The 20119-nt window shown below is 51.4% G+C and overlaps 1 protein-coding gene across 1 annotated transcript; it reads right to left on the reverse strand.

Moving 5' to 3' along the window:
- Positions 1-1008: 1008 nt before the first annotated feature.
- On the reverse strand, positions 1009-18186 carry USP18 (ubiquitin specific peptidase 18). Its single transcript, XM_029078360.2, has 11 exons — positions 17901-18186; positions 11364-11616; positions 9088-9184; positions 8255-8400; positions 7016-7095; positions 6564-6710; positions 5871-5960; positions 5257-5424; positions 4053-4172; positions 3336-3385; positions 1009-1675 (listed from the first exon to the last, which is right to left on the reverse strand). Exons 2-11 carry the CDS (start codon positions 11506-11508, stop codon positions 1627-1629), a joined length of 1092 nt encoding a protein of 363 aa, XP_028934193.1. The 5' UTR covers positions 11509-11616; positions 17901-18186; the 3' UTR covers positions 1009-1626.
- Positions 18187-20119: the final 1933 nt, after the last annotated feature.

A 20119-nucleotide genomic window follows, 5' to 3' on the forward strand; every position in this document is an offset into this window, starting at 1 on the left:
TGTTAAATTTGAGGTGTCAGCAGGACATCCAAGTACAGGTATCCTGAAGGTAGGAGAAAATGTGAGTGCAGAGGAGAGAGGTCAGGGCTGGATATGAAGCTTTGGGAGTCATCCATGAAGAGAGAGAATGAATGAGTTCTCTGAGTGGATGGGTATAAACAGTAAATAGAAGGCGATCCAGAACTAAGCCTTGAGGGATTCCGACATTTAGGGGGTGGGAGGCAGAAGAGGAGCCCGTGAAATAGACTGAGAAGGAGCAGCCAGAGAGATAGGAGAAGCAGAAGAGGACAGTGTCCGTGAAGCCAAAATTAAATGTTTCCAGGAGAAGGAGGTGGTACATAGTGTCAAAGGCAGCCAAGTTGAGGAGGATTGCGATGGTGTAGAGGCCACTGGATTTAGCTAGAAGGAGGTCATTGGTGACTTTAGGAAGGGCAGTTTCCATGAAGTGAAGGAGGCAGAAGCCAGACTGGATAGGGTCAAGGAGTGAATCGGCAGGAAGTGAGACAGCAGGTGTGGATAACTCAGTCAATGAGTTTGGAGAAGAGTGATAGGCGGGAGATGGGGCAATAACTGGTGGGAGCCGTGGGGTCAAGGGAGGGGTTTTTTTTAGGATACGACTCCGTGAGCATGTTTGAAAGCAGTTAGGACAAAGCCACTGTAGAGTATGCGGTTGAAGATGGTGGCCAGGTAAGGAAGAAGAGAGGAGGCAAGTCCTTTGATAAGGTGTGAAGGATGAAATCGGAGGTCCGGGGGGAGGGGTCAGATTTCTGGAGTAGGGAGATCTCCTCCTGAGATATTGCTGGGCAGCAGAGGGAATGGTGACCAAGCCTGAATCAGATCATTCTGTCTTTGGGTCTCCCTGGGCTGAGGACTGGTGGGAAAACAGGCAGCTGTGGCCCAGTAAAAAGGCACAGAGACAAATGAGGGGGAAGAAAGAGTGGGAGCTTCCAGGACCTCCATCCTGGATGGAAGCAGCTCCAAACTTCTTCTTTCTGAGATCCTTCTGTCTACTGATGAAAGAGCTCAAGTTTATTCTTACTCCTCAGTGCCGCCTCCTTTTGGGTCCCAAAGCCAGTAGTTCTCTCCCCAAAACCTCCAAGCCCCCTCTGCTTCCCGCACTAAACTTTCTCCAGGCCCTCCTTCTCCTTAACCCTTCCACAAGCCGTCTCCTCTGACCGTCGGCAGCTCGGCCCCCAACCCTCCTGCTATAGACAGGCCCAGGACACCAGATTAGGACTGCCTTGGGGTTCCTACCCGATGCCCCTCCACCCCAAAGTTTTGATTCTGCCGTTCGAGCCATTGCTGACTGCCTATCCGCCCTCAGGCAAGCCGCTTCAACTTCAGCCCCTCCGCTCCCCCTTCTAGACCTCTACTTATCCCTACCCTTCCCACAGTGCTGTTGGGAATAAATAAGATGGAGGAGGAGCAGCAGAGGCTATTCAAAAGAACACAGCTGAAGTACAATAAACGCTGTCAGAGAAGCTAGTCTAGAGGTCTCCCCAGACCCATTGGTGGGAATGATGAACATGTCAACGAGGAGATGGAGCCAGGTCCCCAGAAGAGGCAGGAGGCCCCCGGAGAAAAGGACTCTGCGCTGTCTTCTGGGCCAGAAAAGGCCAGGTGGGCCTACTCGGGTTCAGACCGCATGTAAACCAGGAGGTACGCCGTTTCACTCCTAGAAGGAAGAGGAAACGACAGGGTCAGGACAAGAGTGAGAGAGTGGGGGCCTGTGAGGGGCGACGGTGGAGATGAGAACTTCAACTCCCGTCCAGGGGAGAGGAAAAGAGCAAAGCCATCAAACTTTCCGAACACCACAACCTGCTTGGAGGCGGTCTGGCCGGGGGAAAGGGCATGGCTCGGCTCTGCTGTTGGCTTACTGTGTGACTAGGGGCCAGTCACTCACTTTGGTCTCTTTGGACTCTGTTTTCCTATCCATAAATGAGGAGAATAATTTCTTCCCATCACTCTAACCCCAAAGGAATGTTGGGAAGGAAAATGGGATCATTCGTGTGAAAGAACTGAATTTCTACGACAAAGGACCCAGAGACATAAAAAAGAGTTGTTTTTGAGCCCAATCCCGTCCTTTGGTCCTTCTGACTCTTTTAAGCCCAGATAGGGATGCCCTCAAAGAAGAAGGTGTTGGGGGAGGGGAGATGGAGGAGCCCATCCTTCTCTCAGATACCCACCCACCGCAGCACGGGAGCCAAGGACCATCCTTGTCCGGGTTCCTTAACCAGTAGCTCCATTGGCAGCCACAGGTCCCTAACAGTCAGCACGGCTGCCACGATGCCCCCCTCATTCTGACGTCTCCTCGGCACACCTTGCAAGGGCAACGCCAGGGTGCAGAGAGGTGGCAGGGTAGGCCACGTGTCACCTGCTTTGAGGTTACAATCAGGGAAGGGATGGAGGCAAGGGGATTTCCCTTCTGCAGCTTCTCTGAGAGATTTAATAATAATAATAATAATGTTGGTATTTGTTAAGCGCTTACCATGTGCAGAGCACTGTTCTAAGCGCTGGGATAGGTACAGGGTAATCAGGTTGTCCCACGTGAGGCTCACAGTCTTAATCCCCATTTTACAGATGAGGGAACTGAAGCCCAGAGAAGTGAAGTGACTTGCCCACACTCACACAGCTGACAAGTGGCAGAGCCGGGATTCGAACCCATGAAGTCTGGCTCTCAAGCCCGTGCTCTTTCCACTGAGCCACACTGCTTCTCTAGAGATTTGGGTGGGCCACTTTCCTGATGTGCAACTAAGGGTCGTGAAGACCACCACACTAAGAGCACAGACCCCTTACTGGACTATGACCTGCAGAGCAGAGAAAATGAACTCATTGTGCACTCACAGGCACAGCTCTGACAGACCTTGCATTTTATGTAGTTTCTCAAAGTGCTTTCCTATCTCTCATTTCATTTCTGCCCCCACAACATCTCTGGGAAGTAGGAAGAGGCAAGTGGTGTTCTCTCCAATTTTGAGATGAAAAAATGGAGACCCACAGAGGTTAGGTGACTTGCCTGAGGTCACACAGCAGGTGAGTGGAAGAGCTGGGATGATAATCCAGGCTCTCCAGCTCCGAGGCTGCTCCGAGGCTAATGCTCTTTCCCCTGGACCACACTGCCTCCCTGCAAATAACCCCCTGGGCTGAAGCATGTGTTATTCCTCTCCCTCAGCCTCATTCCCTGCTGTCTTATCCCTGTGCAGACAGCAGGGAGTCAGAGATCAAATCATGGGAGCCCAGGAGGACTGGAACCTTGCCCGTATGTTCTGTTCATTTTCCAGCAGCCCTGGGGACCCACCTCAAAGAGTTAACAATCCACTAACCCAAGGTTTTCTTACCAGTGCAAATTCCACTTTCCATAGGTACATTTGATGTCCTCCCACGTTACCTACAGCAGCCAAAAGACAAGGAAGTGAGCCAGTCTGTCCCCAAACCCAAGGACCCTCGATATCTCAGCCATCCACACCCACGGGGCAGCTAGTTAAAGGGCATAGAGGGCGACACTGCTGTAACATTCACATCGAGATTCTCTGGAAGCGGACCGTCCCTTTGCTGGATCATCCAAGCTCAACCCCTGCTGCAAGCCTACCGTCCCTTGTTCCTTTACCACCACTGGATCTTCCCAGAGTCCACCACCTGAAGGAGCCTGTCTCTTCCTATGTCCAGTTTAGACCCAGTCCCCTCTTCTGATTGCTATCTGCCGCTCTGTATTATCTGTAACCATTTTTTTTTCTTTTCTTTCCTTCATTGGTATAGAAAATTGAGAATCGGCCAAACGTGACAGCTCCGGGTCCGGGAAGGATTTCTCCCGGATGATAAGATTACCACCCCTCTCCCAACACCAAAACCTTTACTCCTTGCTGTGCAAACCAGAACCCCCAGGGAAAAAGCTCCTTGTCTTCCGCATCCCCAAACCCTCAGTCAGGCCCTCAGCGGAAACCCGCGTCGAGTTTGGGGTGAAGCTCTTGGATGAGGCTGGGGGTAATATGGGGTGGAAAAGGGGGGCGGCCCGGGAGACCCAGGAGGTGGCCGTGGTGGCCAGGGAGGTGCCTCACCCAGCAGACGCTAGAGTCGTTGAAGCACAACCACTTCCCGTTGTCAGGGTTGCAGATATAGGCGCAGTAGTGGCCGAAGTTGGCGGTCCCAGCGTGGGCGATCACGGCGAAAAGTTCATACTGGGAAGAGACCAAGTCCATGCAGCTCACCCGCCAGGGCTCCTGGCCCAGTCCAGCCCAGCCGTGGGCCCGGAAGCATCCAGAGACCAAAGCCTAGTGAACTTCCTCATTGCTGGGGATCCGGGACCCGAGTGTCCTCCGGGTATCCAAGCATAGAGATCCAGGGGCAAAACGGGTCCCTGGCACCTCTGTGCTAGTCAAAGGTACATTCCCCGGAGCCTCACCCTGAGACCGGTCCAGTAAGGTGGGGGAGAAGCAGCAGGGCCTAGGGGAAAGGGCCTCAGGCTGGGAGTCAGGAGGCCTGGGTTCTAATACTAAATCTGCCACTTGTCTGCTGCGTGGTCTTGGGCAAATCATTTTACTTCTCTGTCCCTGCTTCCTCTTTAGTAAATGAGGATTAAAACAGTTCTTTTCCCTCTTTCTTAGACTGTGAGCCCCACGTGTGCCAGGGACTGTTTCCGAACTGATGATTTTGTATCTACCTTGGTTACTGGCACATAGGAGGTGCTTAACAAATATCACAATTATTGTTATTGAGAGGTGTGAGCGACGGGGAGAGAATTTTTTATCCACAGGCTCCTTAGGAATGCAGAGACAGTAGCAAAGAAGCCAATTTAGGGGATCAGTTCCTCCTTGATGCTGTAAACTCTTCAAGGGCAGGAATCACACTTTTCAAATAATAATAACTGTGGTATTTGTTAAGCACTTACTCTGTCACACACTGTATCAAGCCCTGGGGTAGGTAAAAGATCATCAGGTCCCACATGGGGCTGACGATCAAAGTAGGAGGGTGAACAGGTATCGCATCCCCATTTTGCCGGGATCCACTCAGAACAGTATCTAAGCACTGCTTTGCTCAGACCAGAGTGGGGCAGACCTTCTCAAGGAGTCTGCAGGGGTGCAGGGAGAAGAACCAGTGGGGAGCAGCAGCAGTTTCAGTGAGGCCACTGCCCACCCATGCCCTGTCTGAGTGGGGAGGTTTCTGGGACTCTCCGATTTGAGAGCGTCTGGGCATCCCGGAAGCCCAGGGCAGACTCGAGCCCCAGCAGAGGGAGGGAGATGCTTCTCTGGATGGATTAATTACCTGACAGTCGGCATCCCAGGTACTGTGCTGTGTCGGCAAGATCTGGCTGAAGTTCAGGCTCTGGGGGAAATGCAGAGGGTGGCTGACCTTCTGGGTCTCAGAGTTCTTGAGCATGAAGCGCTGGAGATGGATGGTCAGTGTCTGGGGAAGGCTAACCAGCTTCAAGGTCTGAAATGCAAAACACAATGGTCTTGAAGGTTGGGGGGGCCGCAAACAGAGGCCGGGAGAACCCAGGGGTCTGGTGGAAATCAGAGAGGACTGGCCTCCTCTAAGGGCAAAAGCCGGTGTTCCTTCACACTAAAGAGGCAGAGTGCCCTAGTAGATGGATCGTGAGTGGTTCTGATCAGGAGACCTGGGTTCCAGTCCCGGCTTTGCCCTTGGCCCTCCTGTGTGATCATGGGCAAGTCTCTACGGTGTGAACAGGGCCCCGTTTTTCTAGTCTGTAAAATAAGGGTAAAACATTTGTTCTCCTTTTAAGACCGTGAGCCCCTTGTGTGACAGAGACCGTGTCCGATCTGATCATCTTTATTGAACTCAGTGCTTAGCTGAAGGCCTTGGTTGTGGGCATCAGGGGACTGGGTGACAGGAAGGGCTGAGGGACCAGAGGGGATTACCTGCATTTTGGATGTTTTCTCCCCACACTTCTCGCACTTGCTGAGGCCCAAGGGCTTGTGGGGTTGAAAGAAGCAGCGCAGGGAGTCCTCCTGCCAGCGGATCACAGAAGGAAAGGCAGCATGAGGTAAAGACCCTCAGTCCTGGAGCCTGTACCTTCAGTCCTCGGGGGGGTGTTCAAGCGCTTAGTACAGTGCTCTGCATATGGTAAGCGCTCAATAAATACAATTGAATGAATTAATGAATAAACCCACACAGATAGGGCTAAGGAGCCCAGGAATATTCCCCTGGAGAAGAGGAAGATGAGGGACAACTGCGGCAACCTACAAGTCTCAGGTGCCTGTCTGTTCTCTATCCTACTGAGAACAGAACCAGAGTAAAACTGGAAGGAAGGAAGGAAGGAAGGAAGGCGGGAAAGAAGGAAGGAATACTTATGGGAAATTCCACAGGGGAGGGTTGCCAGGAACTAAAATTATGCTAGGGCATCTCCCTGAGGCCCAGGGGAGATTCTTTTTTGTGTGGGGTTTATTGGCGGTGCCGCCTGGGAACGGGAGCTGGACGAGATGGCCTTCAGGGACCTTTCTGGGACGCTATGACTTCGTCCTGAGGAGGCTGAGAATAGTCGGGAGGATCCAAGACTCAGATGTAGCGGACCATTTCCCGGAGAAAGAGCTCAGGGCAGGGGGGGCACTCACCACCGTCTTTAGGGGGCGCTTTTCATCATCAAAAAGTGGGAGCGAGAGGGTGAGCAGGCTGCTCTGCCTCAGGGAGTGCAGGGAGCAATGGAGGCACAGCAGTGATTCCAGGACCTGGATGGTGTACAGGGCATTCAGCCTCTCTACCTGGGGAAACGAGAGGGCAGTTACAAGGGGTCCGGGGAGGCCCACACCGAGAATCCCACTTGGCTGGGACTCTCCGCTGCAGGTGACGCCTTCCCAAGTCACCTCGTGCAGCTGCAGTCCTAGAGGGGCAAACCCAGAGGCCCAGGGATGGCCCCATTCTCCTCGTCTTTCCACGGTCCCCTCCAGCCACTAGACCGGCAGGCCCCTCCCAGGTCCCTGAGGAGGAAGAAGAGGAAGTGAATGGTTCAATTTCTTCCTCCTCTCACCTCCCCCTTTACCCTGCCACCTAAAGTCAGGGACCTTACCAGCTCCGAGTCAGTGATTTGGTTCCTGATCAAATTCCAAAGGATCTGGAAGAGCTCGGCTGCATCGTGCTGGACAAATCCTGGCCACAGACAGGTGCAAGGGTGTTTGGCAGGCTGAGGGGCAAATCTCCCTGCCCCTCTGCCCTCCAGCCTCCCAGGGATTTCCGTGATGCCCCAAACTACCAACCTCCAATCACTCCAGTCGTACACCACCGTGCACTTCCCCGGGGGTGGAGGGTGGCTCAGAGCCAGATGGGACTACCCTCTGGTGGACGGGGGGACAAAAGGCAAGAGGAGGAAGGAGAATGGGACTAGAAGCGGGAGAAAGGAAGGAAAGTTTCAGACCTGGAGTTATGTAAAGATAAATTCAGACTGTAGGCTGTGGAAATGAATATGAAGTGTGATTGTGGGAAAAATTGCTCCCTAGGATCCTCCCCTTCCTCGCCCCCTAGGATCCAAGCAAACCTCCGGAAACCTGGAAAATGGAATCTGTCCCGTCTTATGGCAGGATCCGCGCCCGCTGCCTACACCGTCAGTTATGCTACCGACAGCACAATTAGCATGAATCAGGTGCCCCAGGCCTTAAAACAACAGAGCAGGCAATACGGCCTAATGGAAAGAGCACGGTCCTAGGAGTAAGAAGACCCCAGTTTAGTCCCAGCTCTGCCAGCCCACCAGCTGGGTGATTTGGGCGAGTCACTCACCCTCTCTGGGCCTCAGAAAAATGGGGCTAAGATACCCCCCGAGCTGCATCTGGGTCTGGACGGTGCCTGATGTGATTACTTTGAATTTATCCCAGTTCTTGCCACCCCTCAGGCAGCACTTAACAAATATCATCATTATTTTAAGGCAGCGGGTCTAGATGATATCAGGCAGTGGGCCTAAAGGGGAAATACCCCTTCTTCCCCACCTGGCTCCTATCTCTGGTGTGGTTTTTGTGTCTGAGTGGCAGGAGGGTCTTGGGAAGGCAAAGGGTGGGTCTGCTGCAGGGGGAAGTGTGTGTGCATACAACGAGTTGGGATGGATGGAGCCCGGGAGAGAAGGGAGGGGAAAAGCATGCAGGAACAAAGCAGACTTGGTGGCTGGTGTAAAAGGCTGCAACCTGGAGATGGATCTGGTTTAATCAACCGGGTCCTGCTCTCCACTCCTCTACCCACCCACCCTGGTGGGATGAACCTCCCCCCTGCCCAGCACTGGGCTGACCCCACCCCAGGCCCAACAGGGGGCGAGACCCCTTACGCTGCACGTTGTGCTCCTGGAGGCAGAAGGCCAGCTCCAGGGGCTGCACGGCTTTCCGGCGGCTGTCCTGCATCTTCTCCAGCAGCAGCAGCAGCTGGTACGGGATGCTCTGTCGCTGATGCTCGGCCCCCCATGGCACTTGGATCCTGCCACGGGAAGGGGGACAGGATGAGGCCTGGGTGAGTGTCGGAGGAGCCAGGGGAACGGGGAAGGGGTGAAGGAAGGTGAATCTGTTGTTCTCCTTCTCCTTGTCTGGGCACTAATCAGAATTCAGAGTGCAGGGGAGAATCGCTCCAAGGGCTTGAGCAGGAGTTAGAGGCAAAGATGGGAAACAGTTCTTCTCTAACTGAACCAACTGGGCTGGGCCCGGTTGATAAAGGAGCTGGGCTGGACAGGGAGTGGTGAGGATCAGGGTTCTGGGAATTTGCCATTAATTGGGGAGGAAACCTGGCTACCAAATCTGTTATCCTCTCAGGTGCTTAGTACAGTTCCCCGCACATAGTAAGCACTCATGAGGAGGAGGAGGAAGAACCGTTTTTGCCCACGTGCCCATTGATTTCCCCAGCCCAAAGGACCTTACATACACATCCATCAGTAATGCTGTATAGGAATCAACTATACAACAGAGTTATAAAGTTATACTTTCCCAGGCACTTAGTACAGTGTTCTGTACACAGTAAGTGCTCAATAAATACCACTGACCGACTGAAGTGAATGCATGACCGGATACAATTAATGGAAAATTTCCAGACGTGTAAATCAGAAGGGTGCTTAAGAAAGTCTGACCCACTTCCTCCACCTTGGCCCTGAGATCCTAGAGCTCCTTGTCTTACCGCTTCAGGATCCTGGTGAATCCTTGGTTCATAAAAAACACTTGGAGAAGGGAGTTGAGGCAGCATGTCTGTCCGATGTTGTAGAGTCCAACGGGGCCTGTGTGGGTTCAGGGGGAGGTGGGGATAACGGGGCTGTCAGGACAGGTGGGATGGTCCTCCCTCCCCCTTTCGCTCCCCTTCTCCTACTTCCCAAAGCAAGAAGCCAGGATCCCCAGGGAAAGGGGCAGACACCAGGAGTGGAGGAGGCGGGAGAGATGCTGGGAACAAGGCAGAATCACAATTGAGAAGAAATGACCCACAACAAGCGGCACCTCGTGGCTCCTTTAAGTTAATCAACTGTATCCCAGAGCCAGTTGTATTCCAGACTGAAGGGGGCTTCAGAGACACAGAGGCAGGTCTCACTGAGGAGCTGGCGAGATTAGGACTGGGAGGACCTTGAGGAGATCAGGTGACCCCTGGGGTCACTGGGGATGCGGAAGCCTGGCTCAATCCAGGACCACAGTATTCCAGTGCCCCCTAGGGCAGCCCCAAGCCCCAGGGATGGGTCAGAACCTGCTCCCAAGGCTGAACCCCTCAGTGCCCCGCCCCCCCCCCCATCTAGGCCCTGGTTCATGAGGTCGGGCTGGATTCAGACTAGCCTCTGGCACCGCTTTGCAGATGATTCCCAAATCTCCATCTCCAGCCCTGATCTCTCCCCCTCTCTGCAGTCTTGCATTTCCTCCTGCCTTCAAGCCATCTCTACTTGACACCACCTCACACTTAACATATCCAAAACAAAACTCCTTATATCTTGCCATCCAAACCCTGTCCTCCCCATGCCTTTTCTATCACTGTAGACTATAGAGAAGCAGGAGGGTCTAGTGTTGGTATTTGGTATTTGTTAAGCGCTTACTACGTGCAGAGCACTGTTCTAAGCACTGGGGTAGATACAGGGGAATGAGGTTGTCCCACATGAGGCTCACAGTCTTCACCTCCATTTTACAGATGAGGGAACTGAGGCACAGAGAAGTGAAGTGACTTGCCCACAGTCACACAGCTGACAAGGGGCAGAGTCGGGATTCGAACCCATGACCTCTGACTCCCAAGCCCGGGCTCTTTCCACTGAGCAACGCTGCTTCTCTAGTGGATAGAGCATGGGCCTGGGAGTCAGAAGAATCTGGCTTCTAATTCCAGCTCCACCATTTGCTGTGTTACCTTGGGCAAGTCACTTTATTCTTTGTGCCTCAGTTTCCTCATCTGCAAAATGGAGAATAAGACTCTGAGCCGTACATGGGACAGGGGCTGTGTCCAGCCCAATTCTCTTGTCCCTACCTCAGTGCTTAGTACAGTGCTTGGTACATAGTAAGTGCTTAACAAATACCACAATTATTATTATTACTATTCCTGTCTCATAAGCCTGTAATCTTGGCATTATCCTTGACTCTTCCCTCTCATTCAACCCCTATATTCACTTTATCGCTAAATCCTGTCAGTTCAACCTCCACAACATCGCTAAAACCCTCCCTTTCCTCTCCATTCACTCTAGTACTACGTTAATCCAAGCACTTATCCTATTTTATCTTGATTACTGTATCGGCCTCCTTGCTGACCTCCCTGCCTCCCGTCTCTCCCCATTCCAGTCCATACTTCACTCTGCTGCCCGGATCAATCTTCCACAAAAACGTTCAGTACATTTTTCTCCACTCCTCAAGAACCTCCAGTGGTTGCCCATCCACCTTCGCAAATGGAAACTCCTGACCATGGGCTTTAAAGCACTCAGTCACCTTGCTCTCTCCTATCTCAACACCCTGCTCTCCTGCTACAACCCAGCCTGTACACTTCACTCCTCTAATGCGAACCTATTGACCGTGCCTCAGATCTCATTTATCTCTCCACTGACCTCTTGACCATCTCCTGCCTCTGGCCTGGAACATCCTCCTCCTTATCCCACAATTACTCTTCCCTGCTTCAAAGCCTTATTGAGGGCACACCTCTTCCAAGAGGTCTTCTCTGACTAAGCCCTCATTTCCTTTTCCCCCACTCCCTTCTGTGTTGCATACAGTAAGCGTTCAATAAATATGATCGACTGGTTGGCAGTGGGGACAGATGGGTACAGATCGGGCCATGGGCTGAGAGGAAAAAAGTTCTAAAAGGGGATAAAGTAGAAGATTCCAATTTTCACAGCCAGCTCTGCCACCCAGCTCTACCCAGGCCGAGAACAACTAGTGCTGCTCAGTGAGACCCTAAAGTGAGAACTTTAGGGTAGCCAAAAGACAAACTGGAAAGGAGATAATGACCTTTGTAGCAACTCGAGGTATGGCATAGTCTTCTCAGCTTCCCCCTCTTCAGGTCCGTGATGTCTGTGGGCTTATCACCACAGGCGTCCGACCCCGTCAGCTCTGAGGGAGGAGCTTGCATCTCTTGGCCGTAAACCTTGCCCATGAGCTGGGGCTCTGGGGTGCCCAGGTTACCGGTCTCGGCGTCCGTCCCAAAGGTGGAATTAAAAGCCTGCCTCTCGCTGCACCTCCCCCCGGCCTGCTTCAGGGTCACCTGTGGGAAAAAACAAAATGGGAATGGGTAAGGGGAGGAAGGAGGGACAAGGATGGGATTTAGAAGTTGCCTGATCCAAATGCTGGATCAATCTAATACCATTGATTGATTGATTGAGTGCTTCAGGGTCACCTTTGGGAAACACAAAAAGGGAATGGGAAAGGGGAAGAAAGAGGAGGGGCAAGGATGGGACCAGATGCTACCTGATCCAAATGCTGAATCAATCTAATACTACCGACTGAGTGATTGGAGGGATGTCTTATTTGAGGAAGTGAAGTTCTCCATCCAGAGAAACAGTGACGAGGCCCCTCCATCTCCATTAAACTGTAAGCTCCTTGAGGGCGGTGATGGTGTCTTTTACTTCTTTTGTACACCAAGCTGAGAATGGAGTATGCACCCAATGAATACCATCAAATGAATTGAAGTAAAATGTCAAAATCAGTGCTAAACAGAGTCTCCCCTTGGGCTGCTGATAGTGAAGGGGGAGAACCCTGGAACAAAATAAAAGCACTTTGAATCTACAAAGCATCTTTTCCCCCAAGGATTTAGAGAATTCACATTATCATATATATCATTCCACCAGAAAGGTGGAAACCTAGGCGTTACCCTTTGCCTGAGGCCAGACATGAGAAGAGACTTATGCAGTCACCCCTTTCTTGCTGTCATCTTCTTTGAGAAAAAAAGTCACAAGAGAAGATAAACCAGAGGATGTTCTAGGAAGAGTTGTGCTCTCATGAGGAGTTACATGAGCAAGAAGCTTCCTAGAAAGAGAGCAAATGTCACTGGCTTATAAATTTAAATAAGGAGACGTGAGAAGAGACGGAATAAGTTCCTGGAAGCATAGTAATAGGAGTTTCCCAAGGGATGAAAATGGTCAATGGTGCTCCAGCCCCGGCCCTGGTTAATCTGGCCCTGCCGCTCAGGATGGAGGCCGAAAGGCAAAGTCCCAGTTTTCTATTCTCCTGTATTAGCAGTGCCACTCAGCGGGGGAAAATCTACCTTCCGGAAGAAGGAAGGGAAGAATATACCAGTCTTCAGAGCAAAAGCTGCAGTGGGATTATAAGAGCAAGATTTGGGTTAAACACCGTAAGGGGCTGGCTGCCCTTCGTTCTGCTGTATTGCATTTCCCCTGGCCCTTGGTGGCTTGATGATCTTTTAAGAATATCATCAGTAATGGTTTTGACCTACTCCCCTTTTTTGGATCTGAAAAGAGAAAGTCAATCAATCGATCGATGATATTTACCGAGCACTTCCTGCGTGCAAAGAACTGAACTGAGTACTTGAGCGAGTACATTACAACAGAGTTGGTAGACACATTCCCTGCCCACAAGGAACTTATTTTATTTTCCGTCTACCTCTCTAGACTAAGTCACATAAGTGTTGTAGGGCTGAGGGTCGGGTGACTATCCAGTGCTTAAAGGGAGCAGATGCAATGCAGAAGGGAGAGGGAATGGGGGAAATGAGCGCTTCATGAGAGAAGTCCTCCTAGGGGAGATGTGAAGTGGGGAGATTGGTGGTCTGTGCCCATCCTGAGTAATCACACAGCATCTGGTAGTGGCTTGGACCAACAGCTCCTTTTGGGGGTAAATCCCTTTCTCCCTGCCCACCATCCTCTGGGGGAGGCCAGATGCAAACCTCCCCACTCCAGTTTTGTTCCTCCTCCCCTAAACACATGAGCAGAATGGCTTACGTGAAGAAGGAGAGGGAGGGGGAAGAGGACAGGGAACTTTGCCAACCCCCTAAACCCGTTAGCACGGAAACCTCTGATCACTCCAGCCCACTAAATGCCCTTCCCCCTTTGTACTTTTGTTAATTTCAGTTTCCATCTTTACTGAAGCTCAGCCACGTGGCTGTTCGCACGTGGCGTGTCCGCCCAAATCAGGGGTTGATGACACTGACTGATGATGTGTCAATCAAGGATGTCCAAGAAAGCAACCGTCTCACCGTTCCTTCAAGCATCCTAGTACCCTTGGGGGAGACGGACTCCCTGGCTGGGTGCACCTCAGCCTGACCTCAGAATGGGAATGTTGATGGTTTTTGCTTCCTAATGACTAAGCCAAGGGAATGTGCTGTTCTTAGGGCTGTCAGCTCCCACGGTCTCAGGATACTGGTAGAGAACAGGCCGGGTTGACCGGGCTCACTCTTGGGAGCTCTACCCGCAAAGGACCCATCCCAGAGTTCGGAGGGGACGGAGTTGCATCAGGGATGAGGGGAGAGGAAGGGGGAACTAAACTGACCCCTTTTTTCATGGTATTTCTTAAGAACTTACTATGTGCCATGCACTGTACTAAGCACTGGGGTAGACATAAAAGCTAATTCATTTGAACATAGTCCATGTCCACATGGGGTTCACAGTCTTAATCCCCATTTTACAGATGAGGTAACTTCGGCACAGAGAAGTTAAGTGCCTAGCCCGAGGTCACACAGCAGACAAGTGGTGGAGCTGGGATTGGAACGCAAGTCCTTCAGACTCCCAGGCCCAAGCTCGACCACTAGGCCACGGTGCTTCCCAGACACTTCTATCTGGTCAGTTATTTCTCCCACAAACACATGACCAGTACTCGGCCCATGAGGCAGTAATGTGAGGGGGTCAACGAGGGAGTGGGTGCTTCCGGGGGGCCTGGGGCAAAGAGCCCAGGCCGGGGAGGTGGGAGACTTGGCTTTTAGTTCCAGCTCCGCCTTTCCTGCTGAGTATCCTTGGACAAGTCATACAGTTGAGCCTTGGTTTCCTCATCTACAAAATAAAGGTGTTTGATAATAGTTATTATTATTATTATAATATTAGTATTTGTTATTATTATGGTATTTAAGCGCTTACTATGTGCCAGGCATTGTACTAAGCACAGGGGTAGATACAAGCAAATTGGGTTGGACACAGTCCCTGTCCCACATGGGGCTCACACTCTCAATCCCATTTTACAGATGAGGTAATTGAGGCTCAGAAAAGTGAAGTGACTTGCCCAGGGTCACACAGCAGAGAAGTGGTGGAGCTGGGATTAAAACCCACGACCTTCTGAGTCCCAGGCCCGTGCTCTATCCACTTGGCTATGCTGCTTCCCTGTTCTCCCTCCTGCTATATTGTGAACCCAAATGGGACGGGGACTGTGTCCAATCTGATTATCTTGTACCTACCCCAGGACTCAGCACATAGTAAGCCCTTATAATAAATGCCATTATTATTTCATTTTAACCAATAGATTAAAGTCTTGGGGGGGGGGATCTATGAGCATTTGAGGTCTAGTTCTAAGGAGGCACTCGGCTCACAGATTTCCCACATTTTCCTAGCCGGGTAGTCACAGACAAGCCCCCTCTAAACTGTAAGCTCCTGTGAGAAGGGAACTTTTCTACTAATTCTGTTATATTGTACTCTCCAAGCATTTAGTACAGTGCTCTGCACACAGTAAGCACTTAATAAATACCATCGATTGATAATTGAGCCCCATCTGGAGCAAAGGTGGGGTTTCTGCCTCATTAATTATCCAGATGGTTGCCTCAGCTCTCCACTCCTCTGGAACAAGAAAAGCCCAGTAAGTGCACAGAAACTCCCCAAGTCCAGTTCAGGGCCCCCAAAGCAGGTTATGACTCCAGGGCAGAGGAGGGAAAAGGGCGTATGAGGGGGAAGTAAGGGAATTCTGCTGTGTGACCTTGGGCAAGTCACTTCACTTATCTGTGCCTCAGTTACCTCATCTCTAAAATGGAGATTGTGGCTGTGAGCCCCATGTGGGATGGGGACTGTGTCCAACCTGATTTCCTTCTATCCATCCCAGCCCTTAGTCCATAGTAAGTGCTTAAATGCCACAATTATTTTATTATTAGTAGTAATTGGGGAGGACATAAAGAGGGCGGGAGGGGGGCAGGATCAGAGCAGGCAGGAACCACCCAGAGGAGCTGACCTTGGGCCAGCAGAAGGGGTAGAGATGGCAAGGTCCCGTAAGGAAAAAGAAAGTGAAGAAAAGTGCGTGAGGGGGCAGGGGAAGGGGTCCGAAAGAGGAGAAGAACAAAAAGGTGAGGAGAGAGGGATGAGAGGGGAATCTGAAAGAGGAAGAGAACAAGAAGATGAGGAAGGGGGACGGCAACTGGCAAGCAGGCAGAAGGGAAAAGCTGTGGTTTTCCTGGGAAAATGGAAATCAGTTTCCGATTTCGTCAACAGCCACACCTCGGTGGGCGGTGGAAGGGCTGGTAGGTACCGGAAAGCTGCTAAAGCCCACAGCCTCGGGGAAATGGAAATCGAAGACTGTTTCGTGGCCCAAGACACTTTTCTGATCCGCCAGAGCGGTGTGAGCCCGGTTGCAATGCTAATTTTGCAGATTGTTTCCCATTTGCTAAACACATTAACATCTTCAGGTGTCAGCCCTTCCCACTAGCCACCTTCAGTCCTTTCTCCCTTCCCAATCTAGCCCGAAAAAATTCAGCTAAACTTGCCCAAGGTGGTCAAACCCTCCTCCCTCGCGGCTGGCGAGAATTGCTGGGAGGGAGGGGGTGAAGGGGAGGAGTCCTAAGCAGCTTCAGGACCTCAAAGCAGAAACCCTTAGAAACCTTTATAAACGAAAAGCTTGGGGCAGCGAATCCCAGCTGCCCACGATCTTCAAGAAGCTGCATTAAATGGATTTAAATCCTTTAACTGGCCCCCTCCATCAAACGAACCCATCTTCTTTGCATTTACTCAATCAATAGTCTATATTAAGCACCTTCAGGGTGGGGGCAGAGAGTTGAACCGCCATTTATGCGTGTTGCTTCGACCGTGGTGCGTTGCTTTTTCCTAGTGGTTTTCATTTTCCTGGGCATGAAGTCGTTTGTAGGGACCCGCTGGAATCTCACCCACCTTCATCGGTGAGGTCTCCTTTATTCCGGCCTTTCGAACTTACTACAGCGTTCTTAACAGGGAGGTGCCCCGAGAGGGAAAGGGGGGAAAGCTTCGGGTGATTTAGGGGCAAGAGCCCGGGCTTGAGAGTCAGAGGACGTGGATTCTAATCCTCCTCTGCCACTTGTCTGCTCTGTGACTGCGGGCAAGCCATTTAACTTCTCTGTGCCTCAGTTACCTCATCTGGAAAATGGGGATTAAAACTGAGCCTCACGTGGGACAACCTGATTACCTTTATCGACCCCAGGGCTTAGAACAGTGCTTGGCATGTAGTAAGTGCTTAATCGATACCATAATTATTATTATTACGGGGATATACCTACAGGACTGTCTCTTTAAAGAGAAGCCTCCCTCCAGAAACCTCTTGTCCACCGCGGGAATGTAGAGGAAAGGCTTCCTAGCCCCAAGCAGGGGTTGAGGATCTCACAATTCCCCTCTGACAATTTCCCCATCTCTAGTAGCTTGTGAAACCCCCATTTTATAAGAGCAGATGTGGTGGGGCTGGGGGGTGGCGGGGGAGACTGAGAGCGTTGGGTGGGGTGTGCTGTTGTGGTTGGGGGTTTGGGATACTGGTGTGATTAGGGAGAGCTGGTAGGGGCATGGTGGGAGAGGAGGGGGGACTGGTGGGAAGATTGGGATGGGGGGTTGTTGGGGTGCTGATGGTAGGAGAGTTTGGGGTAGGGGGCTAACTGGAGGAGTTGGGGTGGGTCTGGTGGAGGGTGATGAAAACAGGGGATTCAGTCCCTCAGCCAGGGTCCTGATCCCGACTCCATCACTTGTCTGCTGTGTGACTTCGGGCAAGCCACTTAACTTCTCCGCGCCTCAGTTCCCTCATCTGTAAAACGGGGACTAAGGCTCCCACTCCTCACATCTGCCAAACTGACTCTCTTGTCTTCGAAGCCCTGCCGAGAGCTCACCTCCTCCAGGAGGCCTTCCCCGACCGAGCCCTCCCTTTCCCTCTACCTCTCCTCCCCTCCCCATAGCACTTGTGTATATTTGTAGATGTTATTCGGTACTCTTTTATTAATGACGTGTATCTCTCTATGATTCTATGTATCTCTGTTGATGGCATCGATGCCCGACTGCTCGTTTTCTAAAAGCCTCCCCCTTTTAGACTGCGAGCCCCTCGTTGGTCAGGGCTCGTCTCTCTCCATCGCCGAATTGTCCATTCCGCTGCTCTGCACACAGTGAGCGCTCAGTAAATACGACCGAGTGAATGAATGACTGTGAGCCCCAACCTGATGACCTTGTATCTACCCCAGCGCTTAGAACAGTGCTTGGCACGCAGTAAGCGCTTAAATACGATTCTTATTCTCGTTAGAGGCCAGAACGAAGCATCGTCCCTCCTCCCTCCCCGGAGAGGTGTGTGTGTGAGAGAGACAGAGAGAGACGGGGGAGGGGGAATTATTGCAGGGGGACTTACGGCGTCCAGGGCTGGGGATGCTGGCGGTCCGGAGCTGTGTCCTCGGCGCCGGCCGCTCCCGCTCTGGCCGCGGACGCGATGTCCCCCGGAGAGGGGCGGAGCGGGTGGGGAGGGAGCGCTGCAGGCTCAGTTTTCATTTCCCCTGCTCTTGGTGGGAATGGAAAGTGAAACTTGGGCGGAGGGGAGGAGGCCCAGGCAGGTTGGGAGGGCCGGGCCGCAGGAACGTCTCCAGATCCAGGTTCCTCGGCTGCCCCGGAGGCGCCTCCCCCGCTCCCGGGGCCAGCTTGCTAGACCGGCCCGGTAAAGGGCGGTTGGGAATGCGTTCGTGCGCCACCGCTTTTCCGGCAGAACGGCCATCCTCATCGGTGCCACTTATTGAGCGCTTACTGTACTAAGCGCTTGGGAGAGTACAGTGCAGAGTTGGTAGACGCGTTCCCTGCCCACAGCGAGCTCTAGTTGGCACGAGATTGCACATATATATATATATATGCGTGTGTATTTATCGAATTGTACTTTTCAAGCGCTTAGTACAGTGCTCTGCACACAGTAAGCGCTCAGTAAATATGAATGAATGAATACACACACACATATATATATATATATATATATATATATATATATAAACACCTGCTACTTACACTGAATGAATTAATGAATACACACACACACACATATATATATATACACACACACGTGTATATATGTGTGCATGTATATATGTGTGTGTGTGTGTGTATATATATGTGTGCATGTATATATGTGTGTGTGTGTGTATATATATATATATAATATATATAAGCCTGCTACGCACACACACATTCCCATAAAACATGTCCGTGCTTGTTATAAAACGTGCACATTTGCCGTTTAAGCCAATCCTCAGTCCGCGTCTTTCATTTTTCAAATGGCATTTGTCAAACGCTATGACCCAGGTGCCGTACTAAACTCTCGTTGGTACTGGAAGGCTGAAAAGACGGATCCCTATAGTGTTCATCGTTGCGGTAGTGCAGGACGGTATTGCAGGCTGGGAGGCAGCAGAGCCTGCTAGAAAGATCATGGACCTTCGAGTCAGGAGACCCGAATTGTAGTCCTGACCTTCTTCTGGCCAGCTGTGTGACCTTGAGGTAGACATTTTAATCACTCTGTGTCTCAATTTCCCCCTCTGTGTAATGGTGGGAGGGAAATACCACTTAGATTGTGAGTCAGAGTCTGTGCCCTATCTGATTATTCTGTATTCACCTCCCTGTTTGGGACATAAGTGCTTAATTACTATTATTACTACTAAACTGTTCACAGTTTATGAACCATTTTCCACCTCATGCCTCAGCCCTACCTTCTCCCCGTCCCTGACCAACAGCATGCTGACCCACCCACATGGTAGCCTGAAGCAGAGCAGGTCTGTGACTTCCCGTGGTGTTTCTCTTCTTGTAAGAAATTTTATTTGCCCTCTGCCCGATTTCTTTTAAACCTTGCACCCACCCAAGGGGCAGGGGAATCAGATACAGGGTTGTCACCCTGTCACACTCCCTCCACTGTCACCCGACCGGGACAAGGTAGAATTTTTGCAGTCAATGGTATTTATTGAGCGCTTATTGTGTGCAGTACACCTTACCAAGCGCTTGAGAGAGTACAGTACCACAGAGTCTGTAGACACGATGCCTGCTCACAAGGAGCTTACAGTAGGACAGGCTGTGAGGTCCGGAGGGAGGTGATGGGGGGGTCGATGTTGCTGGCTAATCCTTTATTTGTCCTTCTGGAACGCTGGATGGGCCTGAATGTACGTGTGTCCAGGTGGTTCATTTCTGCAGCCATTTCCTCCTTCAGTTTCTCCAGTTTCCCTGTATGCTATTTTTGACCTTCCCGCTTCAGGTTTGCTGGGAAACAACTGAGAATTTATAGTAGAGCAGTCCACTGGTCCCAGCATCCTGACCCCCCGAATACAACTTTCAGTCTCTTTCACTCCCACTTTCTACTTACCTTCATTACAATAATGTAATCATAATGTTGGTATTTGTTAAGCGCTTACTATGTGCAGAACACTGTTCTAAGCGCTGGGGGAGATACAGGGTCATCAGGTTGTCCCACGTGAGGCTCACACTTAATCCCCATTTTACAGATGAGGTAACTGAGGCCCAGAGAAGTTAAGTGACTCGCCCACAGTCACACAGCTGACAAGTGGCAGAGCTGGGTTTCGAACTCATGACCTCTGACTCCCAAGC

Source organism: Ornithorhynchus anatinus, chromosome 13 (assembly GCF_004115215.2).
Source record: "Ornithorhynchus anatinus isolate Pmale09 chromosome 13, mOrnAna1.pri.v4, whole genome shotgun sequence".
NCBI classification, from domain to species: domain Eukaryota; kingdom Metazoa; phylum Chordata; class Mammalia; order Monotremata; family Ornithorhynchidae; genus Ornithorhynchus; species Ornithorhynchus anatinus.